Below are 26,991 nucleotides of genomic sequence, written 5' to 3'. Positions count from 1 at the left end.
GGAAGGGAAGAAGGAAAAAAGGGGAAGGGAGGGAGGGAAGGAAGGAAAAAAAGAGGAAGGGAGGGGGGGAAGGAAGGAAGGAAGGAAAGAAAAGGGAGGGAGGGAGGAAGGAAGGAAAGAAAAGGAAGGGAAGAAGGAAAAAAGGGGAAGGAAGGGAGGTAAGGAAGGAAAAAAAGAGGAAGGGAGGGAGGGAAGGAAGGAAGGGAGGAAGAAGAAAGGAAGGAAGGAGGCACAGGATACCTCCTGATACAGATTTGGATTTCTTACACAGCACTCTGTTGACCCACTGAGCACCCCAGTTCTTCACTTCCACTCTGGTTCTTTATTGAGTTTACTTTTCTTTTCACTGCTCCATCCAGTAGTTGAATTCTACCCACAGAGCTCACTAGCGGATAGGACCCTACACTTATAGTTCTGCACAAATATCCCCTAAGCATTTCCCTCTACCCATCCCCAAAGACCCTTCCTTTCCACACTCCACTACCTCCCCTGCCCCAACCCCTAGCAAATGCTTTCTTCCTATTAGTCATAACAGGAATTACTAAATTTTTATATGATTTGAAGCAGGTCACTTTCCCAGTCTTGACTTCAGTTTACCCATCTGTAAAATAAGAGATCTGGGAACCTTTGGGGATAAGGATGAGGGGCCTATGGTGGGGGCAATCACTAACAGTTTTGTGTCTATTTCTTCTTTCTCTCTCTCCAACCATAGGGTGGTGAATGTGACCCCCGTGCCTGGGGACCTGCTAAGGGAGAACACTGAGGACGTTTTGCAGGGCGAGCATCTGAGTGACCAGGAAAATGCACCCCCTCTTCTACCTGGGCGGCCCCTGGAGGGGCTGGGCCCCATCCCTCATCCCACTTCCCATCCTGGGGTCCCTGAAGCTGAGGTCTGGGAGGAGACTGACGTCAACCGCAACAAGCTCAGGATTAATATCAGCAAAGTAACCACCATGGGGGATAGCCCAGGGGAAGACCTATTTCCCCATTCCTCTATTCCTCTGTCTTCCTATCTCCCACCTCTCTATTTCCCGATTACTCAGTCTCTCCATCCCCCTGTGCTCTTGTCCTCATCTCTCTGTCCTCTAACTCATAATCCTCCTATTATTATGCACCATTCCACATCTCCTCGTCCCCTTTCCCCCAGTTGCCCTTTCTCCCTACCCTCCTATTTCCCATCTCCCAGGAAAGAGGGCCTCTCAATCCTTTCATCTCAATATTCCTCCCATTTCCCTTGCACTGGAGAAGAACCATCCCATCTCCTGGAGTATCCCCACCTCCTTGAGAAGGGGGAACTCTGCAGGAGACAGTGTCTCTTCCCAACCTCCTACCCCAACCCAAAGCACTCCTTTATCCCCTCCCGTCAAGCTCTGGCCACTGTAGCCTACAGACACCCCACTCTCCCTTGCAGACACAGTGTGTGGTGGAGGAGGAGCAGAGCCGTGGAGTGGGGGTCCCCAGCTCCCCAGTACGTGCACCCCCAGACTCCCCAACCACCCCTGTTCGCTCCCTGCGCTATCGAAGGGTCAACAGCCCTGAATCTGAGAGACTATCCACAGCTGATGGGCGGGCTGAGCTACATGAGAGGAGGTGGGTCTGGAGGCTGGGGGAGGGATCTGGGTTGACTGGATTCAAAGACTCAGTCCCCTCCACATTTTCCTTCAGCTCTTTCTCATTTAGCTCTTATCTGGGTTTGGGATAGATCATACAAGGGAAGGGGTGTTGGTTTACATAGTGGCAACCATGCATAAATCCTGAAGGATGCTGAGGGAGACAAAAAGGGATCAGAGACAGGGGATAGGGTAGTCCAGGGGTTAAACTGGGACTGTAGAATGGGGTGGGTTAAATATGAATGAATAAACGAGTTAACAAACGAATGAATAAATGAATGAAATGAAAAAGCATTTACATTATGCTAAACGTTGGAGATACATATACTAGTAAGCATGGTAAGAAGTGGGACTAGGCATTAAGAAGGAATTTGGATCCAAAGAAATTTCTGTTCCTTTTAAAAGACTTCTTAAAGGAAGAACAGCCAAGGAAAATCTTTGGGCTAGTGGACAAAGGGAAGAAGGAGGTCTTATTGTGTGGAGAAAATATATTAGGCTCCCTTAGGATCCAGAGCAGAGGAGGAGAAGTATTTGTGAAGCCCCAGAGTCGAGGAGGCCTGATGCCAAAGTAGCCTAGAGACAAAGATGGTGGAGATCCTGGAGAATGTTGGTGGAATAAAGAGGGTCTTAGATTGGATGAAGCACCAGGTTAGGGGTAAGGGCTTGGAGGGAAATCTAATGGTGTGTTTTCTTCTATGTTTTCTTCAGCATGACCTGTCCAAAAAAGGTGCATTTGTGATCCTCCAGAGGGCAAGGATAGGGAGATGTGGGTGGCAACTGATCCAAGCCTCTCTTGGGCACCATGGCTATAGGGTAGTTGGGGCTACTATGATCTGCTAACTTCTACTGTAATCCCATCCCCTAATGTGAACCCCAAAACAGTATCTTGCCTCCTTTTCAGAGGATGTAAAGAGACAATATGTCAACCCCTATAATTGAGAAACTCCTGTGTGCAGAGTCTGTATTGTGGTAGAAACAAGAAAAAAGAAGGAAATTTAGTCCCATCAGGTGAAGAGTTTACAATCTTTTGTAGAATCTCAGAGATAGGAAAGGGACTTAAAGAACATCTAGTCTAGCCCCCTCATTTCAAAGATGAGGGAACTGAGGCACAGAGAGGAGTGATTCAGTTGATCATTCACACAGTGAACACATTTCACTAAACCACCTTTGTCTCTCTCTGTTTCTCTTTTTCTCTCTCATATTCACATAAAAAATTAATTCCCTTCCAGACATAGGGGATGAGGAGAATAGATTTTGAGGAGGTACTGACTGGAGTTCAATAAGGCTGAGTGGAGACAGTGTGCTGTTAGGGGAAAGCGCTTGATTGGTCTTCAGGAGACCTGAGTTCCTGTCTTGGCTGTGCTGCTAATTAGCTTGGCATTCATCATTCCCTCCTCTATGATCCTCAGTTTCTTCATATGGAAAATGAGAGAATTAGACTAGGAGACCTCTCTTATCCCTTTTAATCAGGGAGGGCTTTTTGGAGTAGGTGAGTTTTAAGCTGAGTTTGAAAAAACCAAGGGTTGGAGGAGAAATCAATTCGACCTTTGGACAGAGGCCAGTAGTAAGGCTGGAAGGGACAGGGAGAGAAGGTGCAGATTAATTTGGTTTTGAATGGAGGCTCCGATAGATGATATGGTTGAGGTTTGGGGGAGCTTTGGAGAGGAGACTTGAAGGCTAGGCAGAACAATCTTGATTGCCTTTTGAAGGGCATGTGGGAACAAGGCCATGTTCAGACCCAGTCCTAAAATGTAGACACCCCATGGAGTTTTCATCTTTAGCATCCTTTTCCTTCTAACTCCCACCCCCTCCTATTCTGTAACTCATTTCCACCAGGGTGGAGTGCCCCCATTTCTCTCCTTCCCCCTATCAAAGTCTGCTTTCAGGTAATGAATGTGAATGAATGAAAAAGCATTTATTAAGTGCTTATGATGTGCTAAGGTAAGGGTTTAATATCATTTATATATTCATGTCTATTTACATTTTCATGTAAATTCAAGTTACTGACAATATTTGAAGCCTTATAAACCAATAAAATGGATAGCTATTCATTGAGCCCCACTATTGGGAGGCAGTATGGTATAATGGGAAACGTACTGGATTTTAGTTCATGTCCTACCGCCTCTCCACTGATCCTCTCATTCACTATCTGTGTGGCTTAATCTGTTGGGGCTTCCATTTTTTCCTCTATAAGATGAAGTTGGCCCAAATGATTTTTAAGGTTCCACTGAGTCTGGAATACCTAGGTGTATAAGACTCCAGTTATTTGTGATTCAGTTGCAGAAATGCATCATAAACAGAGGAAAGGTTTAACAGCAAAAAAGTTTAAAGAGCAATTCAACCAAAGAGTGTAGCTTTTGCAGAGTATCAGCATTTGTTAATACCAAAAGAACCGTGCAACAATAGCTGTTGGGCTCTAAAGCAGAGATCAGTCACATTATTCTGTGAGGTTTAGGAAAGTGTTTGGATCAGTAGAGGTGGGGTGGATATTCCAGGCTGTCCAAAAGCCTAGAGCCAAGGCCTAGAGGTGAAAGAGAATATAAGACATCAGAATTTCAGGATTGAGAACTGAAAGGGGCCTTAGAGATCATCTAGTCCAATCCTCTTCATTTTACAAAAGAGGAAACTGAGGCCCAGACTTCCCCAAAGTCACAAAGGTAGTAAACAGCAGAACAAGGATTTGAACCCATATTTTCTGACACCAAATCCAGCCCTCCTTCCAAGATATGTTATTCTACCATGAGCAGGTTAGTCTGGTCTGAGCAAAAGAATTGTATAGGGTAGTAATGAGAGATATACCTGGAAAGGTAGATTGGGGTCAGATTATGGTGAAGTCTCAAAGGCTTGGCTAAGGAGTCTGAGCTTTATCCTGTAGGTAGGAGGGAGCCAGTAAAATCTTTTGAGTTTGGGGAGGAGGGGAAAGGAAGAAAATTAATTCCACCTAGGATGGATTAGAGATGGAAACTAGAGATTGGTGGGCTGGGGTAGGGGAGTAGGTTGGAGGTTTCTTCTAGTTGGTTGTATTCAAGCAAAGATTGGATGACCATTTATTTGGTGTATTGTAGTAGGGTTTCTTTTCCATGTATGAGTTGGACTCTTTCAAGTTCTGGAATTCTGATTCCAGATCAGACCCAAATTTGTGATTCTGAGTAGAGAGGCAAGGAGATTAGTTAGGAGGAGTTTCAGGCATGAAGACCTGGAATAGAGTGGCAGCATTTTTCATGTCTAGGGTGTATTTCTCTGACTCCTGAAATCACACCAGGTGGGTACAAGCCTTGGCTAACTAGGAGCCTGACACTATTGGCAAGCTAAGCTGGGCTGGGATGGTAGGGGTGGGTCTAGAGCTGGGCAGAGCAGGGCAGGGCCAGGCTGAGCCCCCAGGGTTGTGTGGCTTTGCAGGTCTCGGATGGACCTTCCGGGTTCCCCTTCCCGCCAGGCGTGCTCGTCCCAGCCTGCCCAGATGCTGTCGGTGGACACGGGCCAGGCGGACCGGCAAGCCAGCGGGCGCATGGACGTGTCCGCCTCGGTGGAGCAGGAGGCCCTGAGCAACGCCTTCCGCTCTGTGCCACTGGCCGAGGAGGAGGACTTTGACAGCAAAGAGTGGGTCATCATCGACAAGGAAACGGAGCTCAAGGACTTCCATCCAGGCGCCGAGCCCAGCACGTCGGGCACGACGGACGAAGAACCGGAGGAGCTGCGGCCCCTGCCCGACGAGGGAGACGAACGCAGGCGGCCAGGGGCCGGGGCCGGGGCCGAGGCCGTCTCAGTGCGGCCCCGAGGGCGCAGCATGCAGACTGTGGCCGAGGAAGACCTCTGGCAGCAGCATCAGTTGCAGGGCCCGTCAGATCCCGCCCTGCCTCCCACCCCGGGCAGCCCTTCACACTCCTCCCTGCACTCTGGACCCCGGCCGCGGAGGAGGGAGTCGGACCCCATTGGCCCACAGAGACAGGTAAGATCACCGCTCCCCATCCCTGCCCCCGGCACCTCCTCAGCTTTCCTTGAGGTCCTAGGGGTCTCTACTACTGGGAACCGATTGAGAGGCAAGAGTCTAGGAGGCTGGCGGCAGCAGTTAGACTCAGCCTATTGACTTGCCTCCCGACTTTGGTGCCTGATACTCAGGGAAGCAGCACAGCAATGGTGAAAAGAGCTTTTGGGGCCGGGGAGTCAGCACATCTGGGTTCTAATCCCAGCTCTGCCGCTAACTGGCTGTGTGACTTTGAGCCAAGCACTACCCCTCTCTCATGTGTAAAATTGAGATCATCTTGCTTGCCCTGCCTTTTCTTGGGTTGTTTGACACCAAATTGGGAGTAGTGAATGTGGAAGTGCTTTGAAAGGATGAAAGGTGAGATACACATTCAGCAAATATATGAGTTATTGATGGGTGTCCAGTGTTATGGGGATACAAAGAAATGTTAAGACATAGTATAGTGTCTGCCCTCAAGGAGCTTAAAGTCTAGATTGGAAAGAGAGAACAGACTCTGATCACATATTGTTTTCTGCTGTTATTTAACTTTTTCAAAGGGATAAAATGCCCAGTGAGTGATGCAGGCAGTAAGTGCTTTAAGGGTTCAGAATGAGGGGTATGTAAATCACTATAGGGTAGGGCCACCAGTAGGAACGAAAACCTGGACTTTGAAGGATGGGTGGATCTGTAGAGGAGAAGAGAGAGAGAACTAGTATGGAAACAGGAATATACAAAGGTTTTTCTTTGGAGAGAAAGGAGCGAACAGATAGTATGGCTTGGAGTAGAAGCTAGCAAAGGGAGATTGGTAGGTAGGGGACAGATTATGGAGTGCCTTTAATGCCAGGCCAAAGACCTTGGAATTTCTCCTGTGGGTAGAAGGGGGTGGTATTTATTATTATGCTCTGAGGAAGCACAGGTGTCAGGGTGACCAGGCATGCAGCCAGCAAGCTGAGCTCCTTTCTTCTCTGATACCCACATGATCAGCTGCTCTCCCCAGGATCTTCCTACCCACTGTGACCTGTGGGGTGCCAGTGTGTCAAGCTGTGTGGCCAGCTCCTCTTCTGTGCCTCTCAGGCAAGGAAGGTTCTAGTATAAGGGGTTGGGCAAAAGAGAGACATCTGTTCAGGAGATGATAGGCTCCTTAGGAGGTGCCAGGGGAATGTCAGGAGCTGCGAGGCAGGAAGCCAGGCTGTATGCGTCAGTGCTTTACTCCCAGACTCTGGGGGACAAAGGGTCCTGTGAGGTTACTGTCCTGGTCTATGGTTCACTGACTTGATCTCATCTTGCCCCACCCTTAGGCAGTAGAGGGTTCCACCTAGAGGGCAGGTCTCCCAGAAGAGTTAAAGCATGTTACAGAGATAGGGAAGGAAGAAAGGAAGGCAAGAAGGAAGGAGGAAAGGAAGAAAGAGAGGAGAGTAAGAGGAAAAGAGGGAGGGAAGAAGGGAAAGAAGGAACAAAGGAAGGAAGGGAGGGAGGAAGGAAGGAAGGGAGGGAGGAAAGGAGAAAGGAAGGAGGAAAAGGAAGGAGAGAAGGAAGAAAGAAAGAAGAAGAGGAGGGAAGGAGGAAAGAAGGGAGGGAAAGAGGGAAAGAAGAAATAAAGGAAGGAGGGGAGGGAAAGAAGGAAGGGAAGAAAGGAATAAAGGAAGGAGGGAGGAAAGAAGAAAGGAAGGAGGAAATGGAAGGAAAGAAAGGAAGGAGAGTAGGAGGGAAAGAGGGAGGGAAGGAGGAAAAGAAATGAAGGAAAGAAGAAAGGGAAGAAAGGAGGAAAGAAAGAAGGAAGGGGGATGGAGGGAGGGAGGAAAGAAGGAAGAAAGGAAGGGCAGGAAAAAAGGTAGGAGGGAAGGAAAGAGAGTAGGAAGAAAGAAAGAAGGATAGGAAAGAAGGATAGGAAAGAAGGAAGGAGGGAAGAAGCATTTATTAAATGCCTACTATGTACCAGGCACTATACTAAGTGCTTTACAAATATTATCTTATTTGATGAGGGTGGGATAGCATTCCTTATAGATTTAGCCCCTGCAAATGACTGCCCTGACTCTTCCTTGAGACCCTTCCTGAGCTTTCCTCCTCCCCATCTGTTGTGCTTCCTCCCCAACTGAAATACTCTTCTCTTTTCTTTGTATGTGATTTGTCTACACAAGAGGCCCTGTCCCTCTGGGAGCATGGCAAAGCAAAATAACAAAGCTGGGAATTTGGGTCCCATTCCTCTTCTGCCTCCTTTTCTGCCCCCATTCTTGTCTCTTTCCTTGGTGCCCTTTCCTTCCTCTCCATATTCCTACTACCCAGCCTCTGGGACCAGGCTCTTTGTGCCTCCCAAGGTGGTACATTCAGTGTTAATTGCTAATGGGAGCTAGTGAAAGAGACCAACCTCCCTGTCTCCAGACTGACTGGTCCTGATGTGTTCATTCTACCTTTGGTCTTTTGAAGATAAAGACCCCATCTCTGCTTTCTAGATCAGAGAGAGGCAGTGTGGTTTATTGAAAGATACCAGGTCTTTGGGAATCAGTGCCATCCATACACATCCAGAGTGACTTAGCCTGTCTGTAAAATGAGGACATTAGACTAGATGATCTCTAAGGGTCTCTGTGGCACTCTTAACATTCCATGAATCCTATTTTATTTTAACTCTTATGATGAAAATTTGAGGCTGTTTAGAAGTGGGTGATATCTGAAGTTGACGGATTGACCCGTGCATGCACACCGACACACATCCACATATTAGTTCATGCAGGCCTGAGACAAGTAGATCTGGGGTACAGATGAAGTCTTGTGATGTCTCTCAAGTCAAACTGTATTAGATATTGTCCTGGGCCAGAGGAGCAGAGGGGCCTCAGTTTTCTCACAGTCATCTCTGCCTTAGACTAGTACCTTAAATTCAAGAGACACAGACTTGGGTGGGGTGGCTCTGGGGAGGGAGGATACTCCAAGTCTGAGAATGACAACCTCACAACAATTGACATTAATAGTGATGGATTTGGGCAAGGGATTGAACACACTCATTATTAACTCTTCCTCAGATCAGTAAGTGCTTTTGAGGGGAGGAAGGTGGGAGTTACATGAAGGCTTAGACAGGGGATATTGAGAGAAAGGGCATTCACTTTCTCTCTGTCAGTCTATATAGTTAGAGAAGGGAGAATCTGTGTGAATGAAAGGGGAGGACTTACAGTGCTGAGAAGGGTGGTCCAGGTATCTAAAAGTAGGGTGGATTAACTAGAAAAAAGAGAGGATTGGGCTATGAAGGCAACAGATAGAACCAGGGCTGGCTTATAAAAATGAAGGTGGGATGGGAGTGGTAAATGAGGAAGAAGTCGGGATCTTCAAGAGGGAGGCTAGAACTATTTCCTAGACACATCTGAAGGCCTGTTTTGAGAAAGTGGCAGAGCCATTGGAGTTTCTGGGAGTACACCTCCCTCCCCCCGCCCGGCATCTCCCCTTCCCAGCTCCCCCCCCCCCTGTGTTCCAGCTGCTGTCCTAACTGCTTGACCACCCTTGGGGTTTTATTTCTATTTTCGAGAGCCAACTGTTTTCTTGTAGTTCCTCTGACTCATGGTACTGGGCCCTCCCCTCCCCCACCCTCATGCTGAGCTTGGAGCCTCAGGCCATGGCCATCTGTCTGTCTCTTTCCAGAAGTGGGGAGAAGGGGAGATAGAGTGGTGTGGTTTTGTGCTTATGTCTGTGTATGTAAAACTCTGGGAGCAAAGGGATATAAAAACGTGTTGTTTTTCTGTGTGTGGTTGTGTTTATGTGCACAAGTGGATTGGTGAGTGATACTCCTATGTCATGTAACAGAATGTGACAGTGTCCATGATTATGTCTGTGCATACATGTGCTATTTTGTGTAGGAGTGACTCAGTTTTCCCTTCTATAACATGAAGGTTTTAGATTAGATCAAGAGTTCTTAATCTGGGGTACATGGATAGATTTCAGGAATTCCATGAACTTGGACAGGAAAAATTATATCTTTATTCTCACTAACATCTAACTGAAATTTAGTGTTTCCTTTAATTACAAATATAGGCAACAAAGCACAGTCATATTAAGCTTCATCAGACTGCCAAAGTCATCCATTATACAAAAAAGGTTAAGCACCCTTGGACTAGAAGATCTTCTAAGGCCCCTTCCAGCCCAGGCATTTGGGGTTTCTTCGTGTGTACCTCAATGTTTGGATTATGTGACAATGGTCTACATGAACTAATATGCCGAAATGTGTCCTTGTACGTGCACGGATCAATCCATCAACAAGCACTTACTAAGCACCTAGTCTATGCCTAGTACTCTGCTAGGGATGAGGGTTCAAAGACAAAATGAAACGGTCCTGCCCTCAACTTACATTCTATCAGAGAAATAGATTCAGATATAATATATGAACATGTACAGATTTCTTGTGTAGACAAATCACATACAAAGAAAAGAGAAGAGTATTTCAGTTGGGGAGGAAGCACAACAGATGGGGAGGAGGAAAGCTCAGGAAGGGTCTCAAGGAAGAGGTCATGTTTGAGCTTAGCTTTGAAGGAGGGAATATGTCTGTATCTGTATGTGTCATAGGTACAATAGGCATATGAATATGTATATTTGTGTGTGTCCGTGTCCACTGCACATGGATACATCAGAAAATGGTCTGTGTGTGTGGAATCTGTGTGTGGGCCAGTATACAGGGCAGATGTGGCAGTACCAGTGTAAACTTATACATATCAACTGGTGTTGTCAGGGTATGCCCTTAAATCATTCTGTCTGGGTCCGTGGGTGTGTTGTGCAATTATGTATAACCTTATCTGCATGTAGGGTCATGGACTACTTGACTAACAGAACTGACAGAGCCCTTTGAGGTGAGTGTGTGAAGGATAGTACAAGGTCAACCTGTGGGGCGGCCTCTGTAGGTAAGCAGGGTCAGTGGAGATGTTTTCTTACCACCTTTTTTCTCTGGACTGGTAGTGGATACTTGTGGACTCTGGGTACTCCATGCTGTGGGGTCTCTCTCTCTGATGTTCCTAAATGTACCTCCTCTTTGGGATCACTCACCTGACTTTTCCTTCCTCCCCCTCCTCCCCACCTCAAAAATTTTTCTTTCCTTTCTGTGAAGGGTACTGGGTCCTGAGCTGGGCTTTTTTTTTTTAATTTTGGGAGTTCTTGATGTGACAACATAGTGTCTGATGCCCTAGGGGGACTTTTGAGTGGCTGGTTGTAGTACCCTTTTGCATGGGCAAACCACCTCATCCATCTCGGCCTCATTTTCCTCATCTGTAAAATGAAAGGGCTGAACTCAGTAATCTCCAAGGTCCATTTTTCAGATCTGTACTCCTCTAAGCCTTTGATTTCATCACCCCAGATGAGACCTAGAAGGTATGAGGTGGGGAGAGGGAGCTGTTCCAAGACCTTGATACAGAAATACCGGTACCTGTCCACTCACAGTCCTGTCCCAGTCTCACTTGCTTCCATCCCGGTGCTGTCCTCTCAACCCTTTTCTCCATCAGTTACCATGTCTCTCAGTATTTTAGTCTACATAATTTGCTGACAACTGTGTTGGAGGACCTGCTCTAGACCCTGAGAACAGGTCCAGAGAAAACAGTTCCTGCTCTCAGGGCTCCAGGTGTGAAGGAAACACATGGTTGAGTCTTTGGGGAACTTAGTCTTGTAGGAAAGACCATCTTTGGGGAACTCCCAGTCTAAAGGGGTAAACACAGCCCCTGTCAATTCAATTCAATTCAATTCAGTAAACGTTTATTAAACACCACACTGTCTTAAGGCTCTCCCAAGTCTAATGGTGAACAGCACCCATACACTCAGGCTGCAGACATAAGATGCACTGCCTAGCAGAGGAAAACTTGACTAGAAACTCTTCTGATCATTCCCAATAATGTCAGAAGAATGGGAACTGCTGAGAAACAAAGCCAGTCTTGCCTGTCACTAAACCCTGTTTTTGGTTTGGAAGTTTGGGAGTGACCTCCTGTTATGTAAATTTCCTTATTAAAATGATCATTAAAAAGGGTAATAAATACAGTCAATTCTTGGTTATCTGAACAAATGGGGGAGCAGTAACATGGATATTCCCCAACAGTATATAATAAAGAAATGTTATTTTGACTTTGGAAAGTAATATGTGATTGGGGGTTGAAGTTGTCACAAGATTTTCCTTCTTAAATCTCTTTGCCTCAGGCTGTTATTACTGTATGTCTTTGTTTCCTGGAACCACTTAGACTGGGTTGGGGTAGAAGAGTGAATCATTCTGCAATTTTACTTCCTATGTCCCTCAAGGTCATCCAAAATATAGCTTATAACATTGAGGAATTCTGGTTGTTCCTGAGAAAAAGGGGTCCTCTGGCTCCCAGGGTTCAGGAGAGTGTCTATAGTCATTGGGGTAGCCCTGGATGATTATACCGCCCTTGGACGAATCTTTTGGCACCAGGAGTCTGAAACCCACAGAAGTGTTTGAGGGCCATCAAAATAACTACTGCCTTTTATTCAGGGGCTCTTGTGGTAGGTCATTCATTCATTCAACAGTCATTTTCAGCCTATTACGTGTGCGATGTTGAGCAAGTTACTTAACCTTTTTCGTCTTTAGTCTTTTCATCTATAAAGGGGCGGAGTCTATTTAGATATCCTCTAAGGCCCCTTCCAGCTCCAGATCTAGGATTCTATGAATAGATAGTATCCAAGGTCCCTTTAGATCTATGAGAATTCTATCTTTCTAGTTATATTTCACATTTTTGTTATTGTTATTTAATTGTTTTTTAGCTATGTCCAACTCTTCATGACCCCTTTTGGGGTTTTCCTGGTAAAGATATTGGAGTGGTTTGTCATTTCCTTCTCTGGCTCATTTTATAAATGAGGAAACTGAGGCAAATAGGGTTAAGTGACTTGCCCAGGGTCACACAGCTAATAAGGATCTGAGGTCAGATTTGAACTCATGAAGCTGAGTTTTTCTGTCTTCAGGCCTGGCACCCTATCCGCTGCACCACCAAGCTGCTCATATTACTCCCTCTATGTGCTGGCTAGACTAAACTACTAGATGTTCTCTGATATCATTCATTCGTGCAAATACTTGGGTGTGCCACTCTACCCACCCCATGCCCTCCATGCCTAGAATTCATTCCCTTCTTAGTCTTTGTCTGTTAAAATCCCTATCTACCTTCAAGGCCCAGCTTAGTTACCACCCCATCCATGAAGTCTTCCCTGATTCTCTCTAGCTAAAAATGATGTCTCCCTCAAATTTCCTTAGAGCACTTTTTATAGAGCTCTCCTTTGCCCAGATTTGTACCATGAGTATGAAGACATATTTAGGCTCTTAATAACCTTCAACTGTCCCTGTTGAGAGCATGGCATGAGGAGATCTACAATGTACTGATCTGATGGAGAGGCTTCCTAATCTATCCTCCCCATTAGACTGTAAGCCCTTTCATCCTTTGTGGCATGTCAAGGACCTGCATTTGAATCTTGTGTGAGATCCTATCTGTATGAATTTGGGCAAAGTACTTCATGTCTTAAATGAGGGGGTTGGACTAGATGGTCCTTTCTGGATCTAAATCTAAGATCCTATGATCCTACTGATGTGTTGTATTATGATTTTTTTGTAGTGCTTAATAAATGTTGAATTAAGTGTCTACTGTATGCATTCGGGAGATAAAAAGATGAGTAAGGCATGGAGCCTGTCCTCAAAGAGCTTATGGTCTAGATTTTTTTTTGGAAGATGTCAATTCAAATAGAGCTAACACTAAGTTATGCACCTGTGAATCGTTAGCAGGGAAGTCTTCATCCCTGGCCAGCTCCCAATCAACTCAGTCAGTCCTTGTGGATGCAGAGACTGCAGATCCATTAGTATACTATATCCAGCCTGAGTCAAACAAAAAGATGAAAGAAAATCTTCTGTTGGGAAACAAAACAAAATTCAATAATAGATATTTTTTTCTGTTCTGCTGTTGAACAGACTGCTCCTATTATGCAGACTGCCCTTCCCCTCTCCCATCAACATGGGAAATGGAGAGTTGATTATAGTAAGAACTTAGTCTCAAGAATGATGTCCTCCCCGCCCAGCACGTGCCTCTGGGCATTTTCTATAGAAGCCTTTACTTCATTCCACATACTTTCACATTGGCTACTTCCCAGCCCTACTTCTCTTTAGGCCTTTTGGTTCCCTGTTGCTGTCCTCATCCTATATTCCCCACAGGGACAGTTGAAGGTGGCCTAGCACTGGGAAACAGGACACCTTGATCTTCATTCTTATTGCAGCTGTGTGGCTGGAGTAAGGAAGCTTCTCTTTGAGCTTGGAAAAGGGGCACAAAACTTCATATTTCATTGCTAGGAGGGAGGCAGGGTGTCCATAAAGATGGAGGTGAAACCTGAGGTAGAACTTTCCAACTGGAATGGTGGTATGGGCCCTCAAGCCTGAATTGACTAACTGAGGAAGGGTTAGTACTATCTAGGGGCTCTCCCTCCTTCTCCCCATTAAAGTGTATTTTCCTCCAATTTCTTCAGCTGAACTCCAAAGAGAAGGAAGGAAGGAAACTTTCAATCCCTGTCTACCAAACCCTTTGCCTCCCCTTGTCACCCTTTCCCTGCAGTTCTCAACCCAAAGAGAGTAGGCTGAGGCAAGAGAAGTATGCTCCCAGTATATTTTCCAGTATTGTGTTGGAAGTTGTTCCTGAACTGGAAACAAGATTGTATTCTATCCTGCCCCCCCCCCCCAGCACTTACAGATCCCTTTTCTGGCATTTTGTTCCTCCTATTCACAGGGTGGGGAGCAGCTTAAACTTTTCTCAGCAGATCCATTAGAGGAAACATTCAGAAGAAATCCTAGATCAAATTCTAGAGGCCTTGCTCTTGCCTGGTGCTTTCCTATGGCCTTGGACACACTAACCATACCTTCCATTAGAGCCTGGAAACAAGGCTCCATTCTGAGGGTCTCAAGGGAGGGGGGACAGAGGTGATAAGTGATGGAGGCAGGAAGTGGGAGGGGGAAGAATGTTCTTAGTGAGAGAGGCGGAGGGGGTTGGAGCCAAGTGTTGTACCTCTGAGTGAAGTGCCCCATGGCTCAAAAGAAGGCATCCTGGGCCAGGCTTCTGACTTTAGGAAGAGGCCATATGAACAACAGGAGTATGCATGGGTAGGAACTTTCAGAGGAGACTGAAAGAGAGTGAGGAGTGAGGAGCCAGGCCAGAAGTCATCAGTCAGGCCCTAGGGCATGGTTCAAGTCTCATCTACTGTTAGCTATGATCACAGTCACAATAGGTAGGGAAGGGTCTGTTTATATAGAGCAGGACAACCTCTCTTCAGTTGGTGGGAGCATGCATCTATCTCTGGTGCCTGGTCATGGGGTGGAATTCCCAATTCTCCGAGGTGTATGGATTGAGGAGTGATGATATCATGTGTGATGTCAGTAATCAATAATCAATCAACCAACCAACATTTATTAAATGCCTACTATGTACAGGCACTGTACTAAGCTCAGTAGAGGAGAAATAGCTAGGGGAGGGGCAAAGTGCTGAAACCTTTGGGGAATCAAGAGACATATGTCAGGATTCAGGCAGGGCTGTGATAAGTGTGGATAGGGGATAGAATGGCCCTTCCCAGGGGAGGTGGGGGAAGGGATGGAACAAAGCCTGAAATCAGGGAGGGCTTTGATGCTGTGTTGAGGATATCCCCAGAGCCATGTGATGAAAGCAGTTTAAACCATCCCCAAGGTGTCATAGTATTGTGGAGAGAGCCAGACTTGAGTCAGGAAGATCCAGACTCAAAACTTCCCTCAGACACTTACTGTGTGACCCTAGGCAAGTTAACCCCTTTGCACTGAAGACTTCTAAGACCTGGTTCCAGCTCTAAATCAGCACTATGACTAAATGATGGGAATTGAGGACTAAGTGTCAGCTGTTCAAAGTGGCTAAAACTGGCCATTCATACACACCAGGTAGTCTCAGGCACCCTTCTAAGGACAATGGAGTTGGGGGTGGGAGGTAGCTCCTGCCTGACTTTTCCCGGGATGAGGGGAGATAACTAAAGCTGTCCAAGCCACAGGACACTTCGTAGTGGCTTGGCTCCCTGGACAGCAGGGAACAGTATGGGAGCAGCTGATTTGGTGGGAAAATGCCCCACTTTCACATTCTCCCCCCCCCTCCACTTTTCTGGCAGCACATCTATCCACTTCCCTGTTCTCTCTAGGGTAAGTGAATCAGGTAGAATTCAGCACCATGGACTGTACTTATTGAGTTCAAAACCCTTACTGGCATTCTTTTCTGGGTGGACCAGAATTCGAAACAAGGGTATGCTTGGTCCCTGAATTTAGGGAATGTGTAGTCTATGAAGGAAGACAAACCCCGCACATGGAACAGTTTAAGAATGACTGTAACAGAGTCGACTTTGGAGTATAAAAGACCATGGTTTAAGTCTTGCCCCTGACAGGCTATGTGACCTTAAGCAAGTTATTTAATTTCTTGGAGCCTTAGGCACGAAGACTGTAACTTGGAAAGCAGGTGCTGATTGGAACTGATAGAGAGAACTACAACATGGAGGGCTTCTTACACGGATGAAATGAGAGGAAGGGGAAGGGGAGGGGAAAAGACAGACAGACAAAGATGGAGACAGAGAGAGAAAGGGGAGAGAGAGAGAAAGGGGAGAGAGAGAGACAGACAGAGAAGGAGGAGGAGGAGAGGAAAGGAGAGGATAATGAAGAGGTGAAGAAAGTACTAATCTTGAAAGTTAATAGACCTTAGTTTAAACTTGGGTTCCACCAACTTACTAGCGTGACGCTGGCCAAGTCACAGACCTTTCAAGCCTTGGCCCAAGTTTCCACCTATACAATGCAGGTAATTATATTTGTACTCCTTATTTCCCAGGATTGTTGTAAGGTAAACTGACAATGTAAAAGCGCTATGGAAATGTGAGTTATTCTTATTACTGCAAACCAACACATGGAGAAATACAAAGGTGCATAAAATATTGAATAAATAAGTCCTTAAGAGGTTCCGTGCAAAGGGACCATGAAAGCCAGGTGAGGTTAACCGGGGAAGGCTTCGTGGAGGAGGTGAGTCTGGGAACTGAGGAGGTGGTTAGCTGTGTGATTCGTGCTGTAGGCGGAGTCAGGAGAGGATGAAGGGGCTGGTCATACACATCTGAAGGAGGTGATGGAGTGTAGACTGGGAGGGAGGAGTCGGGGAGGGAGCTCCGAGCACAAGCAGAGGTCCGGAGGCAGGCTTTAGTTAGCGAGTCCTGGTCCAGCTGTCCCCATCCCGTGTTCCCTGGGACGCCGGCGTCTAGGGGGCTGTGAGCGGCGTGTTGGCCCCCCGAGACGGAGCTGTCGAGTCTGTGCCTGACACCTCTTTTCCCTCCACTCTTCTTGGTCTCTTTCAGTTGGAGGAGGACAGACTCTCTGGGCACTCCCTCCCGAGGTACAGCCCCCTACGACGACTGGCGTCCTCCGTGTTCTCCTCCTCCACGCTGGAGACGGAACATTACCCTCACCCCGGCGGCCCCGGCTCTGGCTCCCTCATTCAGCGCAGCCGCTCGGCCGAGAGCAGCCCGGTCCGGGCGCCCCACCGGCGCCACGCGCCCCTCGCGCCAGGCAACCACAGACTCATGCCCTCGGTGCTCCGAATCTCCAGGTCCCAGCTACAGCAGGTGTGGGCCCGATTCACCCACAAGACCTAGGCTGGGCCCCCCTCCCCACCAGAGGGGGCAGGGCGGGGAGGGGGGCGTGCAGAGGGAGGGGGGTGGACAGAGAAGGTGGCTCCTTCCCAGAATGCAATAATCACTCACACGCGCACACACACACACACACACACACACACACACATTCACACATACTTTTCCTTCCCCATTCCATCATGCAATACATGCCACCCCCCAATAACATTGGCTCAAGGTACTGTAACATTCCCCCTCCCTGACCAAAAAACCATCCACCATTCAGCCCAAACACGAAATGAAGGTCTCTTTCCACCATCCCATTTCTGCTCCCCATTTTTCCCTTTGTCCAGTACCGACAGGAGGTGGGGGTGGGGAGGGGGAATCAGTGGTGGCAGTGATTGGTGTAGTAAGCCAGGTCGAATTAGGATGGAAGGCCCTGCTCCCAAATCCCTTGGATGCAAATGACTGACTGTCCAGAGTTCAGTGGAAACGAAGGTGTCAGGGAGATGGGACGTCCCAGACCTCAGGGTCAGTCTAGGGTGAGGTTTTTCTCTGTGCCGTTTGATCTGTGATCTCCAACGTCCGTTGCTGCTTTGTGAATTATCCTCCCTCCACTTGGCTAGGTGGAAGGCAAGACAGGGACGTGACCTAACCATGTGTCGCTGCTACCCTGTATCTGACCAGTCAAAATTTCTCCCTCAGAACAGGCAACTGAGTCACAGCCAGTGTCTAGGAGGCAGTGTGGGGGTGAGGATATGTGCCACTGTCCCAGTTTGGAAAAGTTGGGAGTGAGGACTTCCCTATTGCTCCCCATGGTATTTCAAGGCTCAGGGAGGTTCCAATGGAACAGTCCCTAGGACTTAGCTCCTCCTCTTGTGTCTTCATCCTAGGGGACAGTATCTTCCAGTCACCTCCCAACCCTCAGCCTCTCCTTTCAGGTACTCCTTGGAAATACTGGGGTTCCTTGGGATCCCAGCAAAGGTGCCTCCCCACTTCATACCTGCCAGTGACATCCAGCACCTCCACCCTCAGGAAAAAAGAAAGGGCAGTACATCTGAGTGTAAGAGAGGACAGGAGTTTGAGGCTGGGGCTCACTTGAGAGGTTTTTCCAATGGCAAACATGTTTATTTCAGAGAAGCTGATGCTAGTTGTGTGTGTGTGTGTGTGTGTGTGTGTGTGTGTGTGTGTGTACTGATGCTTGCCCTAGCATGTTGGGGAGGGGGAGATATCCCTTTATTACTGAGTAATTACCTCCATACTATCATTTCCTCAACCCTATCCCCTCCCCCTCCCTTATTGGCTCATTTCTCGACTCCTCACCTTACCATTGGTTTCTGTCTGGGAATGGTGGTCCCAAGGGGAATCTGTAAATGAAAAAAAAATGAGGGGGCTGGAAGAGATGATCACTGAAGTCTTTCGAAGCTTTGATATTCTATTTTCTAGGACTCCAAGGAACCGAGAACCTTTCCCTGGTACAGAGCCTGTTATAGGGTCATTGGTCCCTTGGTGGTGGGGAGTCTTTAGGGACCAGGCCACTCTCCATTTGTATTTTCTGGTGACTGATCCTGATTTCCCCTAATTTCCCTTGGACTCAGTTACCTCATCTGCAAAATTGGGAGGTTAGGTTCAATGACCCCTAAAGTCTTTTCCAGCTCTAAAGTAATAATCCTGTAATGGTTCCATTTCAGTGACTTGACTTTCATTCTCTTCCAGTTCAGTGGACAAGCCTGGGGTTGTGTGAAGTAGGGATTTTTCTCTTACCCTTCCATCCTCTTCAGAAGTCCCTTTCCAAACCCAGGAGAGAGCCAGGGGTCTCAGATTTGGTTTCTTTGGATTTCTTTGTCTAGAATCTTAGAATCACAGTGTGCTGGTGCTGGAAAGGATTTTAGACATCATGTATCCATTTCTCTGCATTCTCTCCACTTCCCACTAAATCTTATTCCAGCAAAGGAGCTTCTAAAAAAAAAAAAAAGCATTCTCCACTGGCAGCCCCATTCCCTCGAGCAGTCTTAGGTCTTGGGTTCTCTGCCTCCTACCAGATTTGTAACTCCACTCCCAGGCCCTGACTCTGTTGCCCTCAAAACTTCCAGATGCTTTCTGTGGAAAGTAATGGATAATTTCTTCTGTGTTCCCTTCCCAGGACATGGCAGGCAAAGAGCCTCCAGGAAAAAAAAGCACAAAACAGAGGCAGGTAGATCATCAAATCCAAAAGCCATCCCTCCCTAGGATAAAACCGGAGGATAGAGATGCTCTATAGCCCTTAACCTACTCTGTCCTTCATCTCAATGACCCACTCACTCTCTCAATTCTGGCAAACCCCTGAGCTAAATTCCCAGTAGACTCTCAAAAGACTTCCCCTCACCTACACCTATTTTAAAATTTTGCTTACCTCGAGGTAACCACCTTCTATCTCACTCTTTGCTCTCTATTCAAGAGAATATTGAATATACCTTAATTCCCATGAACCCTCCCTTTCAGTCCCCTAACCTTCAGAATTCCATTCCTGTTAGCCCCTTGTCTCTGACCACCTTGAAGGTTCCTCCCCTTGTCTGTGAGACCTATAATAAAAGTACCTGCCCTTCCCTCCATTCCCCCAGAATTCTCCCTTAAGATTGCTTTTGACTGAGGATTCCAAAGGCCTGGGCTAATTGGAATTAGGTCACTTTGATTACTGTCAGTGTGAAAGAAGTCAACATTGTTGGAGGACATTCTATTAACTAGAATTCTCCATTAACCGATCCTTTCATATAATTGTAGTTCAGTGATCGATGATGTTATCCCCACAAAAATCATGAATAGTTTCTAAATCATCAAAGATTAAATTTCATTCAGAATAGTTTTAGCATTTTACTGTATTCCCTTTGGGAAGCAGCAACCTTATTCTAACAATACCTTATGGTAAGGTAGGGAAGCCTTTTTTTTTTTTAAACAGTCAATCAAGAACTCACATAATGTAATCCAGTGCCCAGACTTTCAGAGTAGTCTACTTGGGAGGTCATTGGTCAAAACACATTGGAATTCCTGTTTAGGGATTGCTTTTGGAGCCTGGGGCCCTTCCAGGGTGACATCCCTGGATTCTTTGAAGACGGATTTACTTTTCTGTAAATAGTCAAAAATCATTCTGAGCCAATTCTGCAGAGTGGAGTAGGCAGTTAGGCTAGGGAATGGCTGGCCTGTGTGACCAAAAGTGGGGTGTGACTACCTAGTAAGGAGGCAGAAGATTGTGTGATTTTTAAGCAGTTCTCTGAAGGCAATTCCCTACATGGAATGAGCCCAGCCTTTGCTTGGATGAATTTTGGTGTGCTTGCTTGAAAAAAGCATGTTTCCATCTTTTTACAGGCATGTTCTTAAACAGAACTGTTGGATTTACCAGAGCATCTCATTTCCTGAGGTTGCTAAATAACTGGGAACTTACCTAATTTATTGGTTTATTTATTGAGTCTTTCATTTATTAACTTAATTATTTATTGATCTTTACTGGATTATTTATATGTAGGGGGCCTGGGGTTATATAGAAAAGAGAACTTTTTTTCTTCCCCTTTTCCCTTCTTGTTTCCCCAAAGGGATGGAATAGTGTGCGATGTCTTCCTTCCCAAAACTGACCAGCAGCCTCTCCCCTTTCTCCCTCCCCCAATAGGAGGTGAGGACATTCACTGTTGATTCATCTTTGAAAGAGGATAAACAGAGGAGGTTTCACCCACATTATCTGCATGCACTCATCTCCTGTTGCCCTGGGAACAGTCTTCCACTTCGGGGAGAGTTTTTACCCCCTTATCTCGGTCCCTCACTTCCCACAGTGACTGAAAGTTGCAGGACTGAGAGGCAGAGGCCAGAGGTCAGAATGCAGTTGTACCCTAGTGGGAGTCCAGTCAAAGTGAAAGAGTGGATGTTCAAAACCAGACTTTTGTATTTGGAGATAGCCTCCAGGGCAGGATAACTGATTTGGCATTTGATAAAACACTTAGATCCTACTGAATTCTGAATTTGAGTTCCTTGGCTAAGTGACCAAGGCACTAGGTTGATGTTTCTTTGACCTCTGAACAAGCTGTCTTTCTGTTAGGGGGCAGTTTGGTGTCCTGGAAAAGACACCTGGCTGGGCCACCAACTCTCCTTGTGACCTCAGCACTTTACCTCTCTAGATTTCTCTCCTCTGTAAAATGAGAGTTGAATTAGATGGCCCTTTAAGCTCCTGACAAATCTGATGACCCCATGATTCTGTCTTTTCTTAAATGGGTGGGCCTCAGGCTTCTTGGAGAGTGAAGGAGCCCAGCCTTCAGGGTTCTGCAAAGGAGTTGTCTTATCCCTGACCCACTCAAACCAGGTGGGCTTCTAAAGAGAAGCTCAAGCTTTTTGGCCACACAAAGCATGTGGTTCATAGGATCTTAGAGGTGGAAGGAAGATTTTAGATGTCATCTAATTCAACTCTCTTATCTGATATAGAGAAGAAAAATCCAGAGGAGGTTAAATGACTTGCCCAAAGTCACACGAACAGTCAGTGACAGAGGTAAGATTTGAATGTAGGTCTTCACACTCGAAATCTAGGGCTCTTTCTACCATCCAAAGCTACTATGCCATATGTCTGTCTATGTATGAAGGCATGTATGTGTGTGAGCAGGTGCATGCTTGAGGTTTATGTGAGTGTGTTCTGTGACTCCATGTGAGTTTTAACAGATACTATATGATCTTCCTGGTATTTTAGAAAGGTCTTAACAACTCTTGGTCCTGGGGCAGGAGTTAGATGGGCAGGATGGTTGCCAACCCTTATAACCCCATCTCCAACCTTCCTGGCCTTCAAACACCTTCAAGTACCAGGTCCACTCATCCAATCCAGATGAGGGGAAGATAATGAACAAAGGAAACTTAACCACTGAACTAATGAGTGAGTGGAAGTTGGAACTCCTGGACTATTCCTAGTGAATTATTAACCTTTTATACCCTGCTTAAGGGGATTTCTACATGCAACTGCTTAAGGGCTCCTGATCTCCCTCCATTCCTTACTTTGCCTGTTCTACCCCAGGCTGGGTCACTGGGGCTACCTATCCCAATGACTTCAATTTGGGCCTGGGGTGGTGACTTCACCTATTGCCTGCCAGGCAGGCCATGGGGGGATCTGGGGGTCTGAAACATCTCTCCTGCCCCTTCCTACCCCCATTCTAGCCCAGAAACAGGGCTAGTACCTGGTACCCAGTCTGGTGTGTGGATCCTTGGATGCTGGGGCAGCCATAGTGAGATCTATCAATTGTATTGACTTTGGAGATGATCAAAGGAAATGACTTGGGGGGGGAGGAGTTAATGCTGATCTGGATGAGAGGTAGGAAGCTCATCTCTCTCCAGTTTGCCAGTATCCTACCTAGCTTCCAGGGCTGTCTCCTTCTCTCGCTGTGTCCCCTGTATGGTTCTTGACTGGGATGAGCGGGAGAGGGGTATAGGGGGAGACCCTGGGGAAAAGTCCTGTTTTCTTTACACCTTTGACAGGATTCAGTCCAACCTAAAAGATAGGACCTGGGCCAGTGACCCTTTTGCTGGTGAGAGGCCCCAGTGTGCTAGAAATGCTGGCATTGTAGAGTGGTCACAGAGGTCTAAGGAGTGTCCAGTATCAACTTTCATTAAAGGGAAAGAACAAATTTCTTCTGCAAAAGCCCTGATTCCTAAGCCAGAGAACAGACCAGGGGGCTTTATTTCCCTCAAAGTAATGACTAATATTTCATCACTTTTTTTTTTTTAACTAGCCCCTCATCCCAGTGGGTCTGGCCCCCTTCACATCCCCCCAGACTTTTCTCCACAGTTCTAACAGGGAACCCACACTAATTAAGTACCAGACCCTTCCTATTTACCTTTGCACCCAAGCCATGGGGCAGGTTCAGTTAAGTGTGACAGTCTCCATTTTCTCTTCTTTTTTTTTTTTTTTTTTAATTCGTCTCCCAGCCTGTCATCCCACCTCACCAGCTTCTGCAACCCTGGAGTTGGGCAGTGGGATGGTTTAACTTGACCTTCCTGGATGGGTTTGACAGGCTCACTGTCCCCCTAATACCCAGGCCACCTTATGACAGAAGATCCAGTCTCCTTTAGGCTTTCAACCAACCTGAGCATTGGGGAGGGGAGTGCAGAAAGGAGGAGGGTTGGTACCCATCACAATACCAGGAACATAGCCACACTGTGGGGTTCAGGGTAGCCAAAGGTCAGTCCAAGGCATAGAGTCCTTTAGTCTTGCTGACTTTTGGTGGAAGAATAAAGGGCTATTATCTAGGAGGGATGATGTTTGGAGATTGTAGGGTCGGTTTGGGATTTTCAGGTGCCCTTCTGTTGGGGGGAAACTTCGAGTCCCATCCCCTTGCCTGGCACCGTCAGCTGTGTGTACGTGGGGGTTCCAAGGAGGCTCTGCTCCAATGCACGTATTCAAGACGGTCCCCCAAACTTCGCTTTTTCCATTGGGGCCTGCAGATGCTTAGGCACGACTGGACAGGAGGTAGTGAGGGTGGGGATGGGGAAGTCGGCTTTGCTCACTTCCGAAAGCCCCAACTCGAGTTTTATTTTCTGAGCGACTTGTAATTCTGCTTGGGCCACAAAGCTCCGCCCCCCCCCCCAATTTCCTGACATCTCAACCCCCTGCCCCGACGTCAAGCTAGAGATTTTCTCCGCCCTCTTCAGCCCAGACAGCACAGAGGCGGTGGCGTTTCTGGGCTGTTTCCCCAAAAGTTCATTCACTGTAGTAACTTTGTACTCTGCCCCCGCACCCCCGCCGCGGCGATCGATCGCATCACGAATGTATCTTGTGTCTTTTTAACAAGCTGCTAAACCAAGCCGCGTGACCGGGGCTAGGGACGCTGGCGTGGGAAAAGAGCGTGGAGCCAGGGCCAGGGGATTGGGATGGGGTAGGGGAAGGGGAGGCTTTCTCCTTGAACCCGTCCACATGCCTGTGACGCAGGGCTGCAGCTTGCCTACCCTCCCCCAGAGATGGCTCCCTCAGCTCTCTCCTGCCCCAGGCCTAGCAACCCATTTCCCTCACACATTTTTCCACAGCTTCCGCCTTGGGGTGACCTCAGCCCCCAAGCTGGCAGTGGGGGTTCTTTCTCATTGGCTCCTCCCAGAGGAGTTGGGGACCTGGCTGCGCCTCCTCCCCAATTGTCTGCTGCTATTTGTATATATGTTGGTTCCCCCCCCCCTTTTTTTTTTGCCCCGTCCTTGTCTTTGTTCTCACTCTCCTCCTTCCCCCGTCCAACTTGTTTCTTTTGGCCTCCAGCTCTCCTGCCTCTTTCCCCCGAGTGGGGCCTGGAGGGTTGAGGAAGAAGTCCCCCCCTTTATTTACGTGCTTCCAGGGTGGGGAGAGGGGGAGTTGAGCCTGGGGAAAGAGTTTTTGGAAAGGGAGAGGGCGTTTTCCTGGCTTAATGGGTTTCTCTCCCTCATCTTCCATCCTCCCCCAATCCTTTCTTACCTCACCATTCAGAAAAGCTGGGTCACCCCTTCCCTTACATCTTTCCGCACCCCCCACCCCGCCAAAAAAAAAAAAATTGGCCTTGCAATTGGATGCCAAAGAGCCTAGAGTGAGGGAGAACGAAGCTCAGAGCCTGGGTCTCTCCGAGCAGTCCTGGCCCCCACTGGCCATGCCCACTGTTCCAGAATCCCCATCCCGTCTCCTACTTCTCCTCCCCATGGAGGCCACTGGGGGGTTCCCCTAACCTTCCACTCCTCCCCATAAAATGAACTCAGGGACCAACATCTGCTTCCTTTGCACTTGCTCCACCACTGACCCCCTCCCTCCCTCCCCACTTTGAGGGGTTGGAGGAAGGGGGAGAGAGACAGGGGTCGGGGCTCCTTCGATCTGACAGTATTGAGCAAGAAGAGGGTCTGCCCCACATCCCTTCATCCCCATCCTCATTCCCATCGACCATTTGGGAGAGGGTGTTGTTTGGGAAGCTCAGCCCAGTTTTCTCTGAGGCCGGCCATAAGCACCCTTCTTCCTCTCCCTGCCCCCGCTCCCTTCCTCAGCAGACACCTGCTGGCCAGAAGGTCCCTTCTTGGCCAGGAGGGGACTGGGGGTGGGGGGCACAGGAGACATGAATCTCCCAAGAGGTCCTGAGCCACAGCTGTTTTATCCCTGAGCCTCCTCCCATCATCACCCCAGCCCCTCCCCCAGCCTCCTTTTTTAATGCAATAATACTGTATTATACGCTTGCACTATTCCCCCGGGGCAGACTAAGCATGCGAGAAACAAGAAAAGAAACAATTGGAAGCTTCTTTTCTTTCTTTCTTTCTCTTTCTTTCTGTTTCTTTCTTTCTTTCCTTCCTTCTTCGGGATTCTGCCCTTCCCTTGGTGTACATAGCGGTATTGAGAGCGGCTCCGGGCTCTGGCCTCTGTATAATAAAAGCATGCACTGAGCGCGCTCCCTCCCTCCTCTCCCCTTAGCCTTCCCCTCCGCTCGTCTCGCTGGGCTGCCTAGGACTGCGAGTACTGTACAAATCCAACACTTGAAGACGACACACCAACTATACAAACGCACACGCGCAAGGTCATGGGGGTGGGGGGCGGACACGGACACGCACCGACACGCACACGCGCGCGGGGGGGGCAGAAAGGGAGAGGGAGGAAGCGCCCTAAGGGCCCCCAGCCGCTGTGCAAAGGATTTTGTGCCTTTTTTAAGTCCCTGTATGTTAATCCAGACAATCCGGAGAGCTTGTATACTACCAAATCCTTATTAAAGACTCCTTCCAGGAATCTGCCCGCGTCCTGCCTGCTTTCTTTCGCTCTTTCCTGCCCCGGCTCTGTTCTTGCTCTCGCGGTCACCCCCAGGTCTTATCCGTCTCCTCAGGGCCACGGGTCCCAGGGATTGGGCTCAGGATATTAACTCAGCTGAAGGATGGGGAGATGGAGGTGTGTGTTAGAATGGGGAGGAAGAGGAAGGCTTTCCCTTGCATATTAACTCTCCCCCTTCCTGGTGAGCTTGGATCAATCCCCAATCTAGGGATGTTAGGTCCCTGTTAAGGGATGTTAGGCTCTTAACTTGCCACTTGGTGTGCAGAGACAAGCATTTCTTTTCATTAGTTCCATTGAGTTAACCATATATTTACACTTTAAATGTGAGGGATGGGAGAGTACTCCTCTGACCTATAGGCGCATACAAAGAATTGGGCTATGCTAGAACTCTTAATCTTATGAATTAGACCTATTTTCAGGAGTTAGAGAGACATTTGCTGGTCAGGGGACTTGGTGGCACCAGGTTCAATCCTGGTTTCCTTTTGTGAGGAGAGCAGAGGAGGGGCTTAGGGAGAAGGGGCCTTAGGCCCAGCAGGCTAGAGCTGGCACAGTGCCCCTTTCCCCCTCTTTGTCTCTGGGGTGGCAGCTGATGGCAGTAGCCTGCATTCCTGTTCTGCTCCCTGGTTTCTCCCAGCAAGTGGAAATAGGAAGCTGAAGCTAGTCAAATCTCTGACTCTCCCAGGGGAGCTCTGACCTTGTGAGTGAGTTGCAAGTATTGCTGAGACTGGTACAGCTAGGAGTGGAGAGGGAGAAATCTAGGGAGTAGGGAGGCAGAGAAAGGGAAAGAGAAAGAGAAAGAAGGGGAGAGAATGGAAGGAAGGAGTGGGATGGGAAAGAAGTGACAGAGCATGGGTGAGTGAGAAAAACGCAGGGAAGGGAGAGATAGAGAACTGAGTGTGAATGGGAAAAGGATAGAGGAGATAAGAATCAGAGAAGGGGGAAAAGAAAAGGAGAAACTGAAACAGGGCAGAGAGGAACAAACAGAGCAGAAGAGGGTCCGTAGGGAAGTAAGTGGGGTGGCCATGAGTGAGTTACTTGTCCAGTGGGGGCAGGGT

At 47.7% G+C, this 26,991-nt stretch overlaps 1 protein-coding gene across 1 annotated transcript in view; it reads left to right on the top strand.

The window, feature by feature from the left end:
• The window catches only part of TTBK1 (tau tubulin kinase 1), a 64,033-nt gene that overhangs the window by 22,445 nt on the left and 14,597 nt on the right, over positions 1 to 26,991 (top strand). Inside the window, exons 10-12 of the mRNA XM_027838433.1 lie at positions 713 to 944; positions 1,412 to 1,590; positions 5,010 to 5,559. Of these exons, the coding sequence (XP_027694234.1) occupies positions 713 to 944; positions 1,412 to 1,590; positions 5,010 to 5,559 (961 nt within the window). The remainder of the gene's footprint in view (positions 1 to 712; positions 945 to 1,411; positions 1,591 to 5,009; positions 5,560 to 26,991) is intronic.

The sequence above is a fragment of the Vombatus ursinus genome, unplaced genomic scaffold (genome assembly GCF_900497805.2).
Source record: "Vombatus ursinus unplaced genomic scaffold, bare-nosed wombat genome assembly UNPS02014826.1, whole genome shotgun sequence".
Lineage (NCBI taxonomy): Eukaryota > Metazoa > Chordata > Mammalia > Diprotodontia > Vombatidae > Vombatus > Vombatus ursinus.
This window is presented reverse-complemented; position numbering and strand designations above follow the sequence as displayed.